Source organism: Phascolarctos cinereus, unplaced genomic scaffold (genome assembly GCF_003287225.1).
Source record: "Phascolarctos cinereus isolate Bilbo 61053 unplaced genomic scaffold, phaCin_HiC Scaffold_5;HRSCAF=322, whole genome shotgun sequence".
NCBI lineage: Eukaryota > Metazoa > Chordata > Mammalia > Diprotodontia > Phascolarctidae > Phascolarctos > Phascolarctos cinereus.
The window spans coordinates 230,242,522-230,260,439 of record NW_027555958.1 but is presented as its reverse complement, the minus strand read 5'-3'; the positions used below and the strand labels follow the sequence as shown (position 1 = coordinate 230,260,439).

General features: G+C 41.5%; 1 protein-coding gene across 1 annotated transcript in view; it reads right to left on the bottom strand.

Moving 5' to 3' along the window:
• The window catches only part of CUL7 (cullin 7), a 35,068-nt gene extending 17,303 nt beyond the window's left edge, over positions 1 to 17,765 (bottom strand). Inside the window, 8 exon segments of the mRNA XM_020976881.2 lie at positions 1 to 137; positions 746 to 1,043; positions 13,968 to 14,164; positions 14,309 to 14,447; positions 14,971 to 15,492; positions 15,628 to 15,782; positions 16,241 to 16,853; positions 17,539 to 17,765. Coding sequence (XP_020832540.1) covers positions 1 to 137; positions 746 to 1,043; positions 13,968 to 14,164; positions 14,309 to 14,447; positions 14,971 to 15,492; positions 15,628 to 15,782; positions 16,241 to 16,853; positions 17,539 to 17,607 — 2,130 coding nt within the window. The 5' untranslated portion in view covers positions 17,608 to 17,765.
• Between the last annotated feature and the right edge of the window lie 153 nt (positions 17,766 to 17,918).

The following is a 17,918-nucleotide window of genomic DNA, read 5'->3' as shown; positions in this document are numbered from 1 at the left end:
CTGGTGCTGGAGCTGCCCCAGGAGCCGGCTCACTTGACCCTCCCCAATGCCCTGCTGGCATATGCTCAGCTCCAGCTCCAAGAGCAGCTGTCCGGAGGGCTCTGCAGCCCCCACCAGGCTCCGAAACAGCAGCTCAGCTGCAGCCCCAACAGACATAAGGTGAAGAAAGGGGGTGACAAGAGTTGGCTAGACTTAGGGGGATGAAGGCCCTAGAAAATAAACTGGAGACATGTTTTCCGCCTTCAAAAAATGAAGCAGGGGAAGAAAGCATGTTTTGGTTACTTTCTGTTCAAAAGTCAGGGGACACCCCCTCCCCCACCCTAACCTTTGCCAGGCTTTTATCCCTACAGGCCTTTACATATCCCAATAGAAAAAAACAAAATAAAACAAAATATGATTTTATGAAGTGTCATATATACTTATGTCATATATTTATGTTCTTAAACGAACAAACTGACTTTAGTTTCATAAAGTGTATTTAAAAAATACACTGCACCAATTGTCCATTTTTCCCCAAATTGTCAATTTCTTCACCAAAAAAAAAAACCCCAAGAAAAAGCTCTCCACTCACAACTTCCACATTTCCAAAAATTATTTATCTACAATCACATCCTTTCCTTCTGCCCTTAAGTCAGAAACTTCCCTTGGCGACTCCTGTTACCACCTCCCTATCCCTTCCCAGCTGCCTTCTCTATTGGCTCTTAACTTCTTGGTATTTCATTTCCCAGAATGGGGCTTCACTTACCTTCAGGTGCTGTGGATAACTTCTCCACCCCTGGTGACTTAGTCTCCCCATCCCTGTCCACCTCTGATTTGGTGTCTGGAAATGGGGCCTCAGGGCTGCAAGTGTCCTGAGGAGGTTCTGGAAGGGTCTGGTTGGCCGAATTCTCCACACTGGGCTGTGGCCCGAATTTGTTGTAAATGAGTGAACTAAGCAGGTCACTGTAGGTGCTGCCTTGAACCTGCCTACTGAGTGCCAGGACCAGCTTTTCTGCCAACTCCACAGGTACTCTGAGCTCACCAAGGGCCTCCTCCTCCACAGGCTGTCAAAAAACACGGAGGAAAACACATTACACAGGGTTCCAAGGACTAGGGGTTACTGGAAGTGGGGGAGCATATTTCTGGAAGTCCTTTCCATCTCCCTCCACTTCAGGACCTCCCTAGAGCTTTCTGAAAATACCACCCCTTCTCACCTAGAGCTCCTGGTCTCTACTTCCAGGCTTTGCTACCCCAGGAAACATCAACCTTAGAATCATAAGGTCTTATGAGTCAGAAGGGACCCTGAAGATAATTTAGTACAACCTCCTATATAATTCAAGAATTTATTCCCTGGAGTCGTTCACCTTTGTGAACAGCTGCAGTAGCAGGGAACTCACTATCATTATCCTTCTCCCTTCTCTCTCCTCACCCCTACCCTTCCACTCCTCAATAGCCCATTCAGTTTCTAGATAGCTCTAATTGTCAGGAACTTTCCCTGAGCCAAAATATGCCTCTTTACAACTTCTAAGAAGGAGTTCTGCCAAATTCCTTTTATGACACAAATACAGTGCTGATACCTAAACCAGGAAGAGCCAAAACAGAGAAAGAAAACTATAAACCAATTTCCCTAATGAATTTTGACGCAAAAATTTTAAATAAAATACACTCAAGGAGTTTACAGAAATACAACACAAAGATCACACACTATGACCACGTGGGATATATACCAGGAATGCAGGACTGGTTCAATATTAGGAAAACTATCAGCATAACTCACCATATCAATAGCAAAAGCAATAAAAATCATATGATTATGTCAATAGATATAGAAAAAGCTTTTGACAAAAAACAACAATCATTCCTATTAAAAACACTGGAAAGCACTGGAGTAAATAGAACTTTCCTTAAAATAATAAATAGTATCTATCTAAAACCATCAGCAAGTATTTTTGTAACAGAGATAAGCTGGAAGCCTTCCCAATAAGATCAAGGGTGAAGCAAGGATACCCACTGTCACCACCATATTCAATATTACTAGAAATGCTAGCAACAGCAATTAGAGAAGAAAAAGAAATTAAAGGAATGAGAATAGACAACAAGGAAACAAAGCTATCACTCTTCGCAGATGATACGATGGTGTACTTAGAGAATCCTAGAGAGACAACTAAAAAACTAGTTGAAATAATTAGCAACTTCAGCAAAGTTGTAGGATATAAAATAAACCCACATAATCGTCATCATTTCTATATATTACCAACAAAGTCCGGCAGGAAGAGATAGAAAGAGAAATTCCATTTAAAATAACTGTAGATAACATTAAAATACTTGGGAGTCTACCTGCCAAGACAAACCCAGGAACACAATTACAATACACTTTTCAAACAAATAAAGTCAGACCTGAACAACTGGAGAAATATTAATGCTCATGAGTAGGCCAAGCCAATACGATAAAAATGACAATTCTACCTAAATTAGTTTACTTGTTTAGTGCCATAGCAGTCACACTACCAAAAAATTATTTTATAGAGCCAGAAAAAATAATAACAAAATTCATCTAGAAGAACAAAAGGTCAAGAATATCAAGGGAATCAAATTTTTAAAATGTGAAGGAAATTGGTCTAGCCATACCAGATCTCAAACTGTATTACAAAGAGGTAAGCACCAAAACAATCTGGTACTGGCTAAGAAACAGAGTGGTAGACTAGTGGAAAAGATTAGATACATAATACACAGTAGTGGTAGTAAATGATCACAGTAATTTAGTGTTTTATTAATCCAAAGATCCAAGCTTTTGGGACAGCAACTCACTATTTGACAAAAATTGCTGAGAAAACTGGAAAGCGATTTGGCAGAAACTAGGCATAGACCAAAATCTCGCACCACATACCAAGATAAGATCAAAATTGGTACATGATTTAGACGTAAAGGGTGGTATTATTAGCATATTAGGAGAGCATGGAATATCTTACATGTCAGATCTATAGATAAGGGAAGAATTTATGACAAAATGAGACAGAGAGCATTGCAGAAAGTAAAAGGGCTAATTTTGATTACATTAAGTTTAAAAGGGCTTGCACAAACCCAATGCAGCCAAAATGAGAAGAAAAGCAGAAAACTAGGGAAAATATTTTACAGCAAGTTTCTCTGATAAAGGCCTGATTTCTCAAATATATAGAGAACGAAATCAATTTTATGAGAATACAAGTCATTCCCCAATAGACAAATAGTTAAAGGACAGGAACAGGCAGTTTCCAGATAAAGTAATCAAAGCTATCTATAGTCATATGAAAAAAATGTTCTAAATCACTTGATTAGAGAAATGCAAATCAAAATAACTCTGAGGTACCACCTCAGACCTATCAGATTGGCTAATAAAACAGAAAAGGTCACTGACAAATGTTGGAGGCGATGTGGGAAAATTGGGACACTAATGCATTGTTGGTGGATTTGTAAACCGATCCAAATAGTCAGCAGAGCAATTTGGAACTATGCTCAAAGGGCTATAAAACCACGCATATCCTTTGACTTAACAATACTGCTACTAGGTCTGTATCCCAAAGAGATTTTTATTTATTTATTTTTTAATTTTTAAAAAATTTTATTAATTTATTTTGCTTTATCAACAATCACTTCCACATGTTTTTGAGTTGAAAACTTTTCTCCCCCTTCCTCCCCACAACCCACCCCAAGAAGGTGCACAATCTGATATAGGCTTTACATTTACATACCCATTAAACATATTTTCATATTAGTGAAGTTGTAAGTAAAAATTAAAACCAATAGGAGGAACCACCAGAAAGATGAAACAAAACTCAACAGAAGGTAAAAATAAGTGATAGCGATTCGACTTCCATAGTTCTTTCTTTGGATGTGGATGGCATTTTCCATCCTGAGACCTCTGTAGACGTCTTAGATCCTCATAATGCTGAGAAGGGTTCAGTTTAACAATCTTAGTCATTGCATAACGTGGCTGTTATTGCGTACAAAGTCCCCAAAGAGATTTTTTTAAAAATGAAAAAGGACCTAGATGCACAAAAATATTTATAGCATCTCTTCTTGTGGTGGCAAAGAATTAGAAATTGAGGGGATGCCCAACAGTTGGGGAATGGCTGAACAAGGTGAAGTAAATGATTGTGATGGAATACTACTGAGCTACAAGAAATGATGAGCAGGATGTTTTCAGAAAAACCTGGAAAGACTTACATGGTCTGATGCAAAGTGAAGTGAATAGAACTAAGAGAACATTGTACACAGTAACAATAATACGGTATGATGATCAGCTTTGAATAACTTAGCTACTCTCAGCAACACAATGATCTAAGATAATTCCAAAGGACTTATGATAAAAAATGCTGTTCACCTCTAGAGACAGAACTGATGGAATCTGAATGAAGACCAAAGCACACTTTTTAAACTTAATTTTTCTGGTTTTTTTTTTGTTTGTTTTGTTTTAATTTGATTTGTTTTGGTTTGGTTTGGGCCCATGTTTTCTTTTGCAACATGGGTAATATGGAAATATGTTTTGCATGACTGCACATGTATAATCTATATACAATTGTTTGCCTTCTCAAGGAGTAGGGAGAGGAGAAAGGGGCAGAATTTGGAACTAAAAGTTTTGAAAAACAAATGTTAAAATTGCTTTTATACGTAATTGGAAAAATATTAAACATTTTTTAAAAACCTAATTATTTTTCTTCTGTTTGACAGCTCCTCTAATTTTTGAAGACAGATTCACATGTCCCACATTGTCTTCTTTTCCCTATGCTAAACTTCCTAAACATTTCTAATTCTTTTAAAAAATTCTATTTTGTTTTATTTTTGGTTCTGAATTCTCTCCCTTCTTCCTCCCTCAACGCATTGAGAAGGCAAGAAAAACAAAGCCCATCACAAATATTCAGGGTCATGCAAAGCAAATCCTCATATAAACCATGTAAAAAAAAAAAGAGAGAGGAAAAAAATATGTTTCAGTCTATACTTTGAATCTATCAGTTCTTTATTTGGAGGTGGATAGCATGTTTCATCATGATTCCTTTGGAACTGTGGTTGGTCATTTTATTGATCAAAGTTTCTAAGACTTTCAGAGTTAATTGTATTTATAATACTGTATATTTATTTTTATATGTGATAATAAAATAAATAAGTACAAATAAATATATTGTATAAATCTTATATAAACTGTCTTCCTGATTCTGCTCACTTCATTTTGCATCAGTTCATATAAATTTTCCCAGGTTTTTCTGAAACTATAGTCTTCATTTCTTATAAAATAATAATATTCCATCACATTGATATAACATAACTTGTCCAGCCATTCTCCAATTGATGGGCATCCCTTTAGTTTTCAATTCTTTGCTACCACAAAAAGAGCTGCTATAAATATTTTTATACATATTGCTTCCATGCTTTCTTTGATCTCTTTAGGGTATAGACCTAGTACTGGTATTGCTGGGTTAAAGCATATGCAGTTTAACAGATTTTTGGATATAGTTCCAAATTGCTTTCCAGAATAGTTGCACTGGTTCATAGCTCAACCAACAGTGCATTAAAATATCTATTTTTTGCCCCTCCTGCATTTGTAATTTTCTTTTTTTTAACTTAGCCAATCTGATAGATGTGAGTTGGTACCTGAGTTGTTTTCATTGGAATTTCTCTAATTATTAATAAATTAGAGCACTGTTTTAAAATAGCTACATACAGGTTTTATTTCTTCCTCTGCAAATTGCCTATTTGTATCCTTTGATCATTTATCAATTGGGGAATGGCTCTTGTTCTTATAAATTTGACTCTGTTCCCCATATATATCTTAGAAATGAGACTTTATCAGAGAAACATGATACAATTTCTTGCTTCTCTTTTGATTTTTAGCTGTAATGGTTTTGTTTGTGTAAAAACTTAAATTTTATGTAATCAAAATTATTCATTTTGCCTCCTGGTATCCTTTCTGTCTCTTGTTTGGTCATGATTTCTTCCCCTATCCACAGATCTGACAGTTAATTTCTTCTATGCTCCTCTAATTTACTTATGATATCATCCTTTATGTCTAAATCATGCACTCAATTGCAGCTTTTCTTGTTATACATTGTGAGATGCCAGCCTATATCCAGTTTCTGCTAGATGCTTTCCCAGTTTTCCTATCAGTTTTTGTTGAATAGTGAGTTCTTGCCTTAATACATGAGATTTTTGAGTTTATCAAGAACTAGGTTACTGTGCTCATTTGCTTCCATATATTATATACCTGATCTGTTCTACTGATCAACCTGTTTCTTACCCGGTACCAAACTGTTTTTTTTTAAATTAATTATGGCTTTGTAGTATAGTTTGAGATTAGGTACTGCTTGGCTTCTTTCTTTCTAATTAAAAAAAAATCATTCCCTTTATATTCTTGATTTTTTGTTCCTCCAGGTGAATTTTGTTATTATTTTTTTCCAGCTTTACAAAGTAATTCTTCGATACTTTGATTGGTACGGCACTGAATAAATACAATAATTTATCATAATTTTATTATATTGGCTCAACTTATCCATGAGTAATTAATATTTAATTATTTGGATCTGCCTTAATTTGTGTAAAGAGTATTTTGTAATTTTGTTCATATAGTTTCTATGTGTATCTTGGCAGGTAGACTCCCAACTGTTTTATACTATCTGTAGTTATTTAAAGTGGAATTTTTCTTTTTATGTCTTTCTGCTAGATTTTGTTGGTAATATATATTTATTTTTATTTATTTATTTTAGGCAATTGGGGTTAAGTGACTTGCCCAGGGTCACACAGCTAGTAAGTGTCAAGTGCTTGGTCTGAAGCCACATTTAAACTCAGGTCCTCCTGACTTCAGGGCCAGTGCTGTATCCACTGCGCCACCTAGCTGCCCCCTTGTTAGTACTATATAGAAATGAGGATGATTTGTGTGGACATTATTTATCCTGCAACTTTGCTGAAGTTTTTAATTGTTTCAGTTAATTTTTTAGTTAACTTTCTAGAGTTATCTAAGCAAATGATGACATCATTTTCAAAAAGGGATAGTTTTATTTCTTCTTTTTCTATAATTAATTTTCTTGTTTTATTACTATAGCTAGTATTTCTAGTACAAAAAATGAACAGTAATGGTAAAAATACACATCTCTGCTTTCTGTCCTAAAAATAGGACATCTTGATCTTATTGAAAAGGCTTTTAATCTGCCCCTAACACAGATCATGCTATCTCCTAGTTTTAGACAAATAATATTTATCATTTTAAAGAAAGCTCCATTTATTTCTATACTTTCTAGTGCTTTTATTTTTTAAACTGGGAATGGATGTTATATTTTTTCTAACTTACATTCTATTCTTTCTTTTAATATTTATTTTTTTAAAGCAGACTTTTTAATTCTTTTTTTCAGTTCCAAATTCCCCCTTTGTCTTCGCATCCAGTGAGAAGTCAAGAAAAACAAAACCTATTACAAATCTGTGTAGTCATACAAAACAAATTTCCACCTTAGTCATGTTTCCCCCTCTGCACCCCCCCAAAAAAAAAGCAAGAAAAAGAGAAAAAAAAATGCTTCAATCTGTACTGAGTCCATCCGTTCTCTTAATGGAAGTGGATAGTGTGTTTCAACATGAAGCTTTCGGAATTGTGGCATGTCATTGTGTTGACCAGTTACTAAGTATTTCAAAGTTGAATATCTTTACAATACTGCTGTTATTGTACAGATTGGTATATTTTTTTCAAAAGCTTTTTCAGCATCTATTAACATAACCAATACTTTTTATTGTTTTTATTATCAATATGGTCAATTATTTTATGGTTTTCCTAACACTGAACCAGCCCTACATTCCTGGTATGAATCCAGTCTGATTAGAGTGGCGTATGATCTTTGTGATATGTTGCTATATTCATTAAGGAAATTGGTTTATAGTTTCCTTCTGTTTTGGTTCTCTTTGGATTAGGTTATCAAGACCATATGCATGTCACAGAAGGAATTTGGTAGGACCTAACTACATTTTCTGCCCAGTTTATGTAGTATTGGAATTGTTCTTTAAATGTTTGTGAGTATTTGCTTCTAAATTCATCTGGTCTTGGGGCTTTTTTCTTTGGAAGTTCATTTATGGTTTGTACAATTTCTTTTCCTAAGATAAGGCTATTAAGTATTCTATTTCCTGTTCTTTTGACCTGGTTAATTTATATTTTTGAAAATACTTTTTTTGGGGGGTTGAGCAATAGGGTTAAGTGACTTGCCCAAGGTCACACAACTAGTAAATGTTATGTGTCTGAGGCCGGATTTGAACTCAGGTCCTCCTGAATCCAGGACCGGTGCTCTATCCACTGCGCCACCTAGCTGCCCCTATTTTTGTAAATATTCATCCATTTCATTTAGACTGTCAATTTTCTTGGCATGTAGTTGGGCAAAATAGCTCCTAATAATTGCTTTTATTCCTTATTCATTGGTTGTGGATTTCCCCTTTTCATTTTTTATAATTTGCTTTTCTTCCTTTTTAAAAATCAAATGAACATATTTTATTGGTTTTTTCCCCTTAAAAAAATTCAGCTCCCAGTTTTACTAATTAGTTCAATAGTTTTTGTGCTGTTTTTTTTAACTTTCAATTTTGTTAATTTTTTCCTTTGATTTTCGGGATTTCTATTTTGGTGTTTATTTGGGGGTTTGTTGGTTTTCTAATTTTTTTATTGTCTCCTTGATTTATTCTCCTGCTCTTTCACTCTTTTATTTGTGAAAGAATTTAGAGAAATAAATTTTCTCATAATGGACATATCCCACAAATTTTGTTATGTCTTATTGTTGTCATTATCTCTAATGAAATTGTTTTTATTTGTTCTTTGACCTACCCATTCTTTAGAATTAAGTTATTTAGTTTCCAATTAATTTTTTATCTTTGCTTCAAAAGCCCCTTATTGAATATAATTTTTATTTCATTATGGTTAGTAAAAGATGTATTTAGGATTTGTTTTTCTGTACTTGTGAGGTTTTTATGCCCTAATACATGGTCATTATTTGTGCAAATGCCATAAATAGCTAAAAAATAAGAACACTATTTTTTATTCCTATTCAGTATTCTACAAACGTCTAACATATGTAACTTTTTTTTTTTGGTGAGGCAATTGGGGTTAAATGACTTGCCCAGGGTCACACAACTAGTAAGTGTCAAGTGTTTGGTTTGAGGTCAGATTTGAACTCAGGTCCTCCTGACCTCAGGGCCGGTGCTCTATCCACTGCGCCACCTAGCTGCCCCTCAAGTGTTTCTTATAAATAACTTTTTTGGATTCTAGTTTTTAATCTATTTAGTCCTTTTCTGTTTTATGGGTGAATTCATCCCATTCATATTCACAGCTATGACTACTACCTGTATTTCCCTCTATCCTATTCTCTTATAATTTTCCTTCTTTTTTTCTCTGCCCCCTCGTAAAGTCTCTTCTTTTTTGCTTCTAATGCCTCTCTTAATCTATCTTCCCTCTTATTCTCCCCCTTTCCCTTAACCTCTTTCCCTCCTATTTCCCTGTTAAGTAAGATGTATTTCTGTACCCAACTATATGTATGTGTATTCCTCCTCATTTAACTGGTTCAGATGAGAGTGAGGTTCAAGAATCACCTGCTCCCCCCACTCCCTTTTGTATTACATAAATTTTACTCTTGTGCACTCCATTTGTATAAGATAATTTCTCCCACTCTTCTTCTCCCTTTCCCAGTGCATTCCTCTTCTCCACCCTTTCCATTCTTCTTTGGAGATCATATAAACATAACAGAACCATATATAGGCACTCTGTCTAGTTAAACTCTCTTTATGACCCCTGGTGGTGGTAAAGATCTAAGAGGCTACCTGTATCATCTTCCCATATAAGAAATATAAACAGTTTAACTTTGTTTAGTTTCTTATGATTTCTTGCTTATGTTTACCCTTCTATGTTTGTCTTGATGCCTATGTTGGTATGCCAAATTTTCTATTCAGCTCTGGTCATTTCATCTGGAATATCTGACATTCCTTTATTTTTTAAAGATTAATTTTTTCCCCTGTAGGATTATATTCAGTTTTGCTAGGTAGGTTATTCTTGATTGTAAGCCTAGACTATAGATCCTTTCCCTTCTGAAATATTATATTCCAAACTCCCCATTTCTTTATGGTAGTTGCTGCTAAATCTCATGTGATCCTGACTGTGGCTCCCCAGTACTTAAATCCTTTCTTTTTGGCTGCTTGCAGTATTTTTCCTTTGACCTAAGAGCTCTGGATTTTGGCTACAATACTCCTGAGGGTTTTCATTTTGGGGTTTCTTTCAAGAGGTGACCAGTGGATTCTTTCAATTTTTACTTTGCCCTTTGACTCTAACATGTCTGGAAAGTTTTCTTTTATGATTTCTTTTAATGCAGTATCTAGGATCTTTTTTTTGTTCATGGCATCTGAGTAGTCCAATGATTCTTTTTGTTTTTGTTTTGCTTTTTGGTGAGGCAATCAGGGTTAAGTGACTTGCCCAGGGTCACACAGCTAGTAAGTTTCAAGTGTCTGAGGCTGGATTCGAACTGAAGTCCTCCTGACTCTAAGGCCAAAGCTCTATCCATGGTGCCACTTAGCTGCTCCAGTCCAGTGATTCTTAAATGATCTCTCCTCAATTTGTTTTCCAGGTCACTTGTTTTTCCTATGAGATACTTCACAATTTCTTCTATTTTTTTTTCAGGCTTCTGACTATGTTTTATTATTTCTTGATGTGTCATGGGGTCATTAGTTTCCATTTAGCCAATTCTAATTTTCAAGGAGTTATTTTCTTTGGTAAGGTTTTATACCTTCCCCCCCTACCCCCCCAAGCTTTTAATTCTCTTCTCATATCTTTTTTCTCTCACTTATTTTCTCATTTTTTCCCCCCTCTATTGCTCTCATTAGGTTTTTAAAATAATTTTTTGGATCTTTTAAAACTCATTTTAACTCTTCTAGGAATTCTTGTTGGACTTGTGTCCAAGCTGCACTTTTTTTTTGAGTCTTTGCTTGTAGATGTTTTCAAGTCATCTTCTTCAGTGTTTGCTCCCTGCTATTATAGCAGTCCTTTATGGCTGAATTCTTTTTTTGATTGCTCATGCTTCCTAACCTGCTTTTTCACTTTCAACTTGATGTTAATGCTGGGCTCTGGGAGTGGCTGGGATGTCTAGCCTGAGTTTCTTTTCTCTTCTGTCCTTCTGCTGCTTTCACAACTCAGTCTGGGTGCCTGCAACCTTTCAGTGCTCCCAAAGTGCTATGATTCAGGGAGATTCTGTTCTCTGCCCTCCTTGTCCAAGCTCTGCAAGTTCCCAATCCAGTTCCAGGTCTGTTGGCTTGTCTTTGTTTGGAAGTTTCCATATATTGCTGCTGGATTTAATCACTGTTAGCCTGCTGGGAGGTCCTGTAGGTTTAGAGAAACTGAGATCTAAAGAGTTGGCTCCTCTTTGGTCTGGAACTCCTACCCTGGTTATTCCACTGACAGCTTACACATTAGGTTAAAGGCTAGAACTGAGTCCCTGCTCTGCTTCTAGGGTTAGAGCCTCGTGGCTACATTTTCTTAACTTGTTCCTTGTTCAGTACAGGGTTCAGCTAGGATGAAGGTAATTTCTCCTCTCCACCCTGGATTAGTGGTTTGAGGACTTAGTAGTGATGACTTGCTCTGTTGAGGATTTCCACCCAGTGGAACTGGGTAGTGGGTGACAGAGTTGCCAGATGGACCCATTCTTGCACTCAGTGCCAGGGGTTCTAGGGTCTCTGGAGATCTTTTTCTGCCCTGGTTTCCTCTCCTGATGCCCCATCTTAGCCCTGCTTCAGTCCCTGGGTGCTCTGTGTCTCATGCTCCTGGCCAGATCCTGTCCCCAAGATCCACAGCCCTATCTGCCTGCCACCCTAAGTTGTCATGGGCTGGAAAGATAACTCACTGGCACTTTTTCTTGGCTTTCTTGATCAGAATTCAGCCTGCTACATTTTCTAGAATCTAGATCACTGAAGAGAAGGGATAGTAGAGTGCTAGGCTCAACTGCTTCCTCTTGTTTTGCAGTCTTGACTGCTATTCCTAATTCTTTCAACAGATTCCCTTACAACGAACTCTCCAGAGCCCTCTCTGTTGAGAAGCAGCATAATGTAATGCACAGAACACTAAATTTGGGGTCAGGAAGACCTGAGTTCAAATCCTGACTGGGACTCTGAGCCTCAGTCTCCTTATCTGTAAAACGGGCATAATGATAGTTCTTTTTTTTTTTTGAGAAGGACCAAATGAGATAATGTATACTGAACAGTTTACCAGACTGAGAGTTCCTCAGAAGTGTCAGCTACTCCTCTCATTCTCCTTTAAATACGTTCTAGTTTGTGAATGTCCCTTGAGGACACAGCCTGACCTGCCACTGAACTCCAAGCTCCAGATGTGGTCAGATGACGGTGGAGCACTGCACATCAGGACAACCACACTTCCTCATTCTAGACGCTGTCCTTTTCTAAATGCAACTGAAGACCACATTTGCTTTTTGGACTTCTGTGTCACAGCGCTCCCTCAGAGTGAGGGTGTAGTACACCAAAATCCTCAAATTAAACACTTAAATTAATTTTAAGAGACTTATTAAAAAGATTTAAATTAGGGGCAGCTAGGTGGTGTAGTGGATAGCCCTGGAGTAAGGAAGACCCGAGTTCAAATCCAGTCTCAGACTTATTAGCTGTGCAAGTCACTTAACCCCAATTGCCTCAAAAAAAAAAAGATTTAACTTAAATTCAAATTAAAAATTAAAATTTTAAATTTAAATTAAGTTTAAGACCTCTAAGGCCTCTTCAGACCAACTTCCTAATTTTACAGAGGAGGAAAATTACTTGCCCAAAATATTTTTTTTCACATTGACTGCTCTCTAACTGTGTCCTTAACTAATTTGTTCTGTCTGAGGACTTTAGACTTACTACCCCTATTAAATATCACCTTGTTCAGAGGAAAAAGAAAAGGGCCAAGAACATAGCCTGGGATCATTTCCCATCAACCAACCTTCTGAGCGGGTCTGATTGGTCAAGAAATTCTAAACTCATCTAATTATGTTATCATCCAGTCCACATCTTGCCATCTACCCCACCATGATATTGTGGGAAACAAGTACCTTCCAAATATGCTCTGTCTATAGCCTCTCCTGTCATATCTACTTTTGCCCTACCCCTGTAACAATTCCTCTCCTAGGCCCAATATACTTCCCCATCTGAGTTCTCTTGGAGGGAGAAAGTTCAGTCCCACTCAGTATGAAACTGAGGGTCAGGGGGAGAAACCTCAGCTAGAGCCCAGACCTGGGGCACATAAGGCCCCTTACAAGTATCACTTCCATAAAGGTTACTCAGCCAGGGCTTAGACAGCTTCTCCCTAGAGTGGAAGTTGGGTAAAGAGGACAAAAAGGAACCAAACATATGTCCTTCTTTCCTCTGCCAACTGGGAGCAAAAAGTAGTGGGTAATGGTAGTTTCGATTGTCTCTATTTCTCTCCTGCCTAACCACTTAATGCCTCAGCCCACTGAACAGATGGGAATCATTCCATGCTTTGTGGGGCTCAGCCTTCACCTTGATTTTCTCTGGCAATGGTGCTTTTGAGGTACAGGTGTCCTGAGACACTACAGGGGCTGGGCTAGCTGAATTTCCTGTGTTGGCCTGTGGCCCATGCTTGCAGTAGACATGAGAGCTCACCAGGTCATTATGGGTGCTGCCCTGGCATTGCCCAATGAGTGCTAATACCAACTTCTATGCCAACTCCACTGGCACCGAGCGCTCACCCAGGGCCTCCTCCTCCAGGATCTATCAATAACAATGATACCTTACTATACTGGGCACTAGGGGCTAGGACTGACAGAAGACACCTTTCTTGGAATGCCTTCTCATCTTCTTCTACCCTGGGTCCTCAAGGTTTCCTCAGACCCATGTCCAGCTTTTGAAGCCCCTTAGACCTGATCTCCACTTACTAGCCCCTCCCATCCTGACTCACCTCTCCCTTACCAGCAGACCAGTCTGTCAGAGCTCCACTCCTGGGCCCAACATACCTCCCCATCCAGGTTCTCCTGGAGGAGCTGGAGAAATTCCTGTTGCTCAGGCCCATCCAGCTTCTTGATGAAGAAAAGCAGCTCCCACCATTCAGCCTGGCTCAGGCATCCAGACTCTGTGCTGCTCTGAGCCTCAGGTTTAAGGTATGGCACAGTATATAGTCCCGCAAGGGGTTTCCAGTCTAAGGAACGAGGTGCTGTTGGCACAAGCATGAGAATGTGATACTGGACCCACTTAGGGCAGCTCCTAGTCAGGAGCAGTGTCTTTCTTCACTCACTGTTCCTCTAACTCAGACAATCCTCCAAATACTACTCCCCAAGGAACCCATGTGCTTGCTCACCTATACCTGAGGCCAGGCACTTGCTGCCCCCTGCTCCTTTCTCTGGCTCAGTAGCAACTTTGTCCTCAGTTATAGGGCCCAGAATCTCCACCATGTGCCAGTGCACCCAGTATGTACGGCCTGTCGACTGCCACAGCACCTGGGGCATGAAGAGGGGAGGAAGTTTAGTCACTTGGGCCAGGGGGAGCAACCTCAGGTAGAGGCCCAGACCTGGGGCACATAAGAACCCTTCCAATGAGAGCCTCCATAACAGCCACTCACACATCCGGGGCTTGGGCAGCTCTTCCTAGAGCGGAGGCTGGGGGAAGACAGAAAGGACCCAAACATGTATCTCTCTCCTCTGCCAAATGAGAAGAGAAGGTGGATGACAATATACTTAGTTGTTTCTGTTTCCTTCTCACCTACCATGAATCATCTCCCTATCTGGCCTCTTAGTGCCATCTTCTCCAAAGGGTCATTCCCTTTCCCTGGGGATGGATGAGGTGGGGGTGGGGTGGGATGGGGAAACCCATAGTCATTCTCTAACCTTCCCCTACTCTCTCTAGGTTTTCTCTTTCTCTTCTAGTGATGCTGCTGTAATCCAGCTTGCTTCATGACCTGCTGTGTACACAACTACCCTCCCCCATCCTCCAGGTCACCATTCCCACCTCATTCACACATACCTGTACAGGGGGCATTCCATTGTTGCTCTGCCGGAACTCGCCTTGGTCCCCAGCACTGATCTCCTCATAATCTTCCAGCATTCGAACACGCATCCCTGGCTGCAACGTCTCCTGAACGTAGTCAGCATAACCACTCAGGCTCGAGAACTCAGACCGCGGTCTGAAGGCCCGGCTTGGCCTCCTGGGGGAGGGAGGGGTAAGCAGGGTTGGGAGAATGGTGCTTGGCACAGATGATCGGGGCTGAAAGATAGATCGGGCAGGCTGAGGGGGAGATGCAGGCTGCCTCCCTGGGCCCCGGTCCCATCCCATGCCCCGAACCAATTCTGAAATCAGGTTGCCCATGGCCATGCTAAACTCCAATTCCCTCTGTCCACGACTCTTCTCCACACTGCAGGCCTTGTTAGGGGAGCACCGGTTCCCCCACTCCCCAGACCCTGGCTCCACACTGCTACTTAGCTGGTCCAGGAGGGATGTGACACACAAGTAACGCTTCACTAACGAGAAGAGCAGCTTTCCAGGGATCTGCAGGATAAACACCCTAGGCTCAGGTCAGCCATCTCCCCACTTTGCTGCTTCTAACCATGTTGCCAACAGATGGGGGTGGGGTAAGGGATAAAAGCCCAGCCCTCAGCCCTTTTCCCAACTCCCTTAGGTTACCTGGGGCAGGTGGATCCCTTCAAAGGCCATGCAGTGCTCTTCAGAAGATGTGGTCTCTGCAAACAGCTCCAACAGAGTGGAGCGGCTATCAAAGTCCATGTGTTGTTCGATGCCATCCTGCTGGCTCAGGGACAGGAGCACATGGGCCCTGCTCCCTAAAATACAAGCCCTGCTCTGCATCCTGTCCCAGGGAACCCACTTACCACCTTCCGCCCAGTTCTCAACTCTTATCACCTGCCTCTCAGACTCAGTCTCTTCCACCCTCCAGTAGAACCAGGTCCTTTCCCACCAAACGGGCTGACAGGGGGAACAATCCTCTGAGAAGGGAGACTATGTCTTACACAACAACCATCTGTACTAACATCTGGCCAGGAAGTTCTAAACTCTAGGAAAGACAGAAACTGTCTCTTTCTGTTCATAGCTCTCTTTCATCAACGGCCGTAAACCTGTAGCTCTAAGGTCACTGCAACTGAGCCCTGGCAGACATCACTTTCACTCTGATGAAACCAAAAGGTGCTGACACCCTCTTTTTTGCAAGCAGTCCCTCATCCCAGGTCTCGCTGTTGTCCCACCTCCTTTCCTGCTTCCCTTTTCTTTCCCTGCTGGCCCTCACCAGCATCATGGGCTGCCAAGGCCTGTAGCATCTTCCCAGCACTCCTGCGAATCTGTGGCTCAGGGTTGCCCAGCATGTGCATGAGCAGGTCCAAGGCTCCTGTCTCCCTGAAGACACCAGCAAGGGGTCCGATGCTGGCATAGGCGCTGAGCACGTGGATGGTGTGTAGTACGGAGGCTGCAGGACTCGAGCCCCCACCACCGTCCAGCTGTCTGGCAGCCCGACGTACCAGTCCTCGAACGTCTGTGGCCATCTCTCCCAGAGAGGCTTCGTCCAGCCCCCCCGCATCCCGGGGAAAGGTGCCCACGCTCCCCACTGGTTCTTGCTGTGGTCCCTTGGCTGGTGCTCGTTCACCAAGTAGCATGGGGCAGTTGGCATAGACCTCGGGGGCTGAGAGCCACATGAGGATATGCTCTGCCTTGCCCTCTAGGGAGCTGCCACTGCCTACCCCACCCTCCTTCCCACGCTGAAGGACAGTCCAACGGATCAAGTACTCTGGATGCCCATCATGACCCTGGCGCTGCCGGAGCAGTTCCTCAGGGTACGCCTGCAGTCGTGGGCCCAGGGGCACCAGCAAATCTCTGCTTCTACGTTCTCCCACCATCCTGGGTACCTGGAACAGAGGAGGAAAAGGAGCAGAGTGAGGAAAAGCACTCATTGTGAAATAGGCATCTATGGGGACGTGGAAGAAGGTTGTAGGGCAGAATTCACTTATTATGTCAGAAGAGACAAAGGCAAGAGGAGCCCAAAAACAGTGATCAGGGGCAGGGACAGAAGCATAGGGCTATGGGGCTGCTGTAAGTGTGGGCAGGAGAGTGTTACCAGAGGGGTTCAGTTGCCAGAGAGGATGAGACTACAATTGGAAAACTATGGAAGGTAATCTGGGAAATATAACTTGGGAGTACAAGGGATAATAAGGAGTCACCATTTGTTCAAGGATTAAGAGACCGGCAATACCAGGAAAGAGAGACCCTGGGGAAAGGTGGGAAATGACATCAGGCAGGGGAGGAGTGGGGATGGGAAGGCTCAAAGAAGGGACCACGGGGACGCGAAGGATGCATGCAGGAAGGAGAGCTGGAGCACCGGCAAGGAGGGGTGAACAGGGTGTGGACGATGCAGAACTGGGATCTTTAGGGTGGGGACATGGAGCCCGGACCAGCGCCGCAGCGGAGCCCAGGGGCAAATGAAGGGGCGGGCAGAAGGAGCGTGACGATGGAACGTTCCTGGAGGGCGCCCAATGCCCCTGCGTAATGCCACTCTGGAGCCCAGACATTCCAGGACCAGGAGAGGGCGTGTACCAGACAAGGGTAGGGGGGCTGGTCAAGGGGCCAGGTCCGTTGGTCCGCCGGTCCGCGTGGCTCTGCCATGGGGAGGGATGGAGTCGGAGTGTGCGCTGGTTTATAGGAGGCCACACTCAGCTGCTATCCGAAGAGGGGGGAGATCCCCACAGGGGCGCGCTGCATTCGCCGGGGAATGGCTCTTCCGAGCTCCCGTCAACTCCCCAGCAGTGTCTACTAAGCGCTACGGAAAGCCGAAGGTCTTCGGGGTGGAGGCGAAACGACCAGAGGGGGCGGGGCTTCAGTGGGGCACCGGAGCGAACCCATGCCCTCGGCTCTCCCGCCTACCCGCTTCCTTCCCCGTTCCTGAGACCCCTGGCACTTTCCTCCTCCTGTCTCAA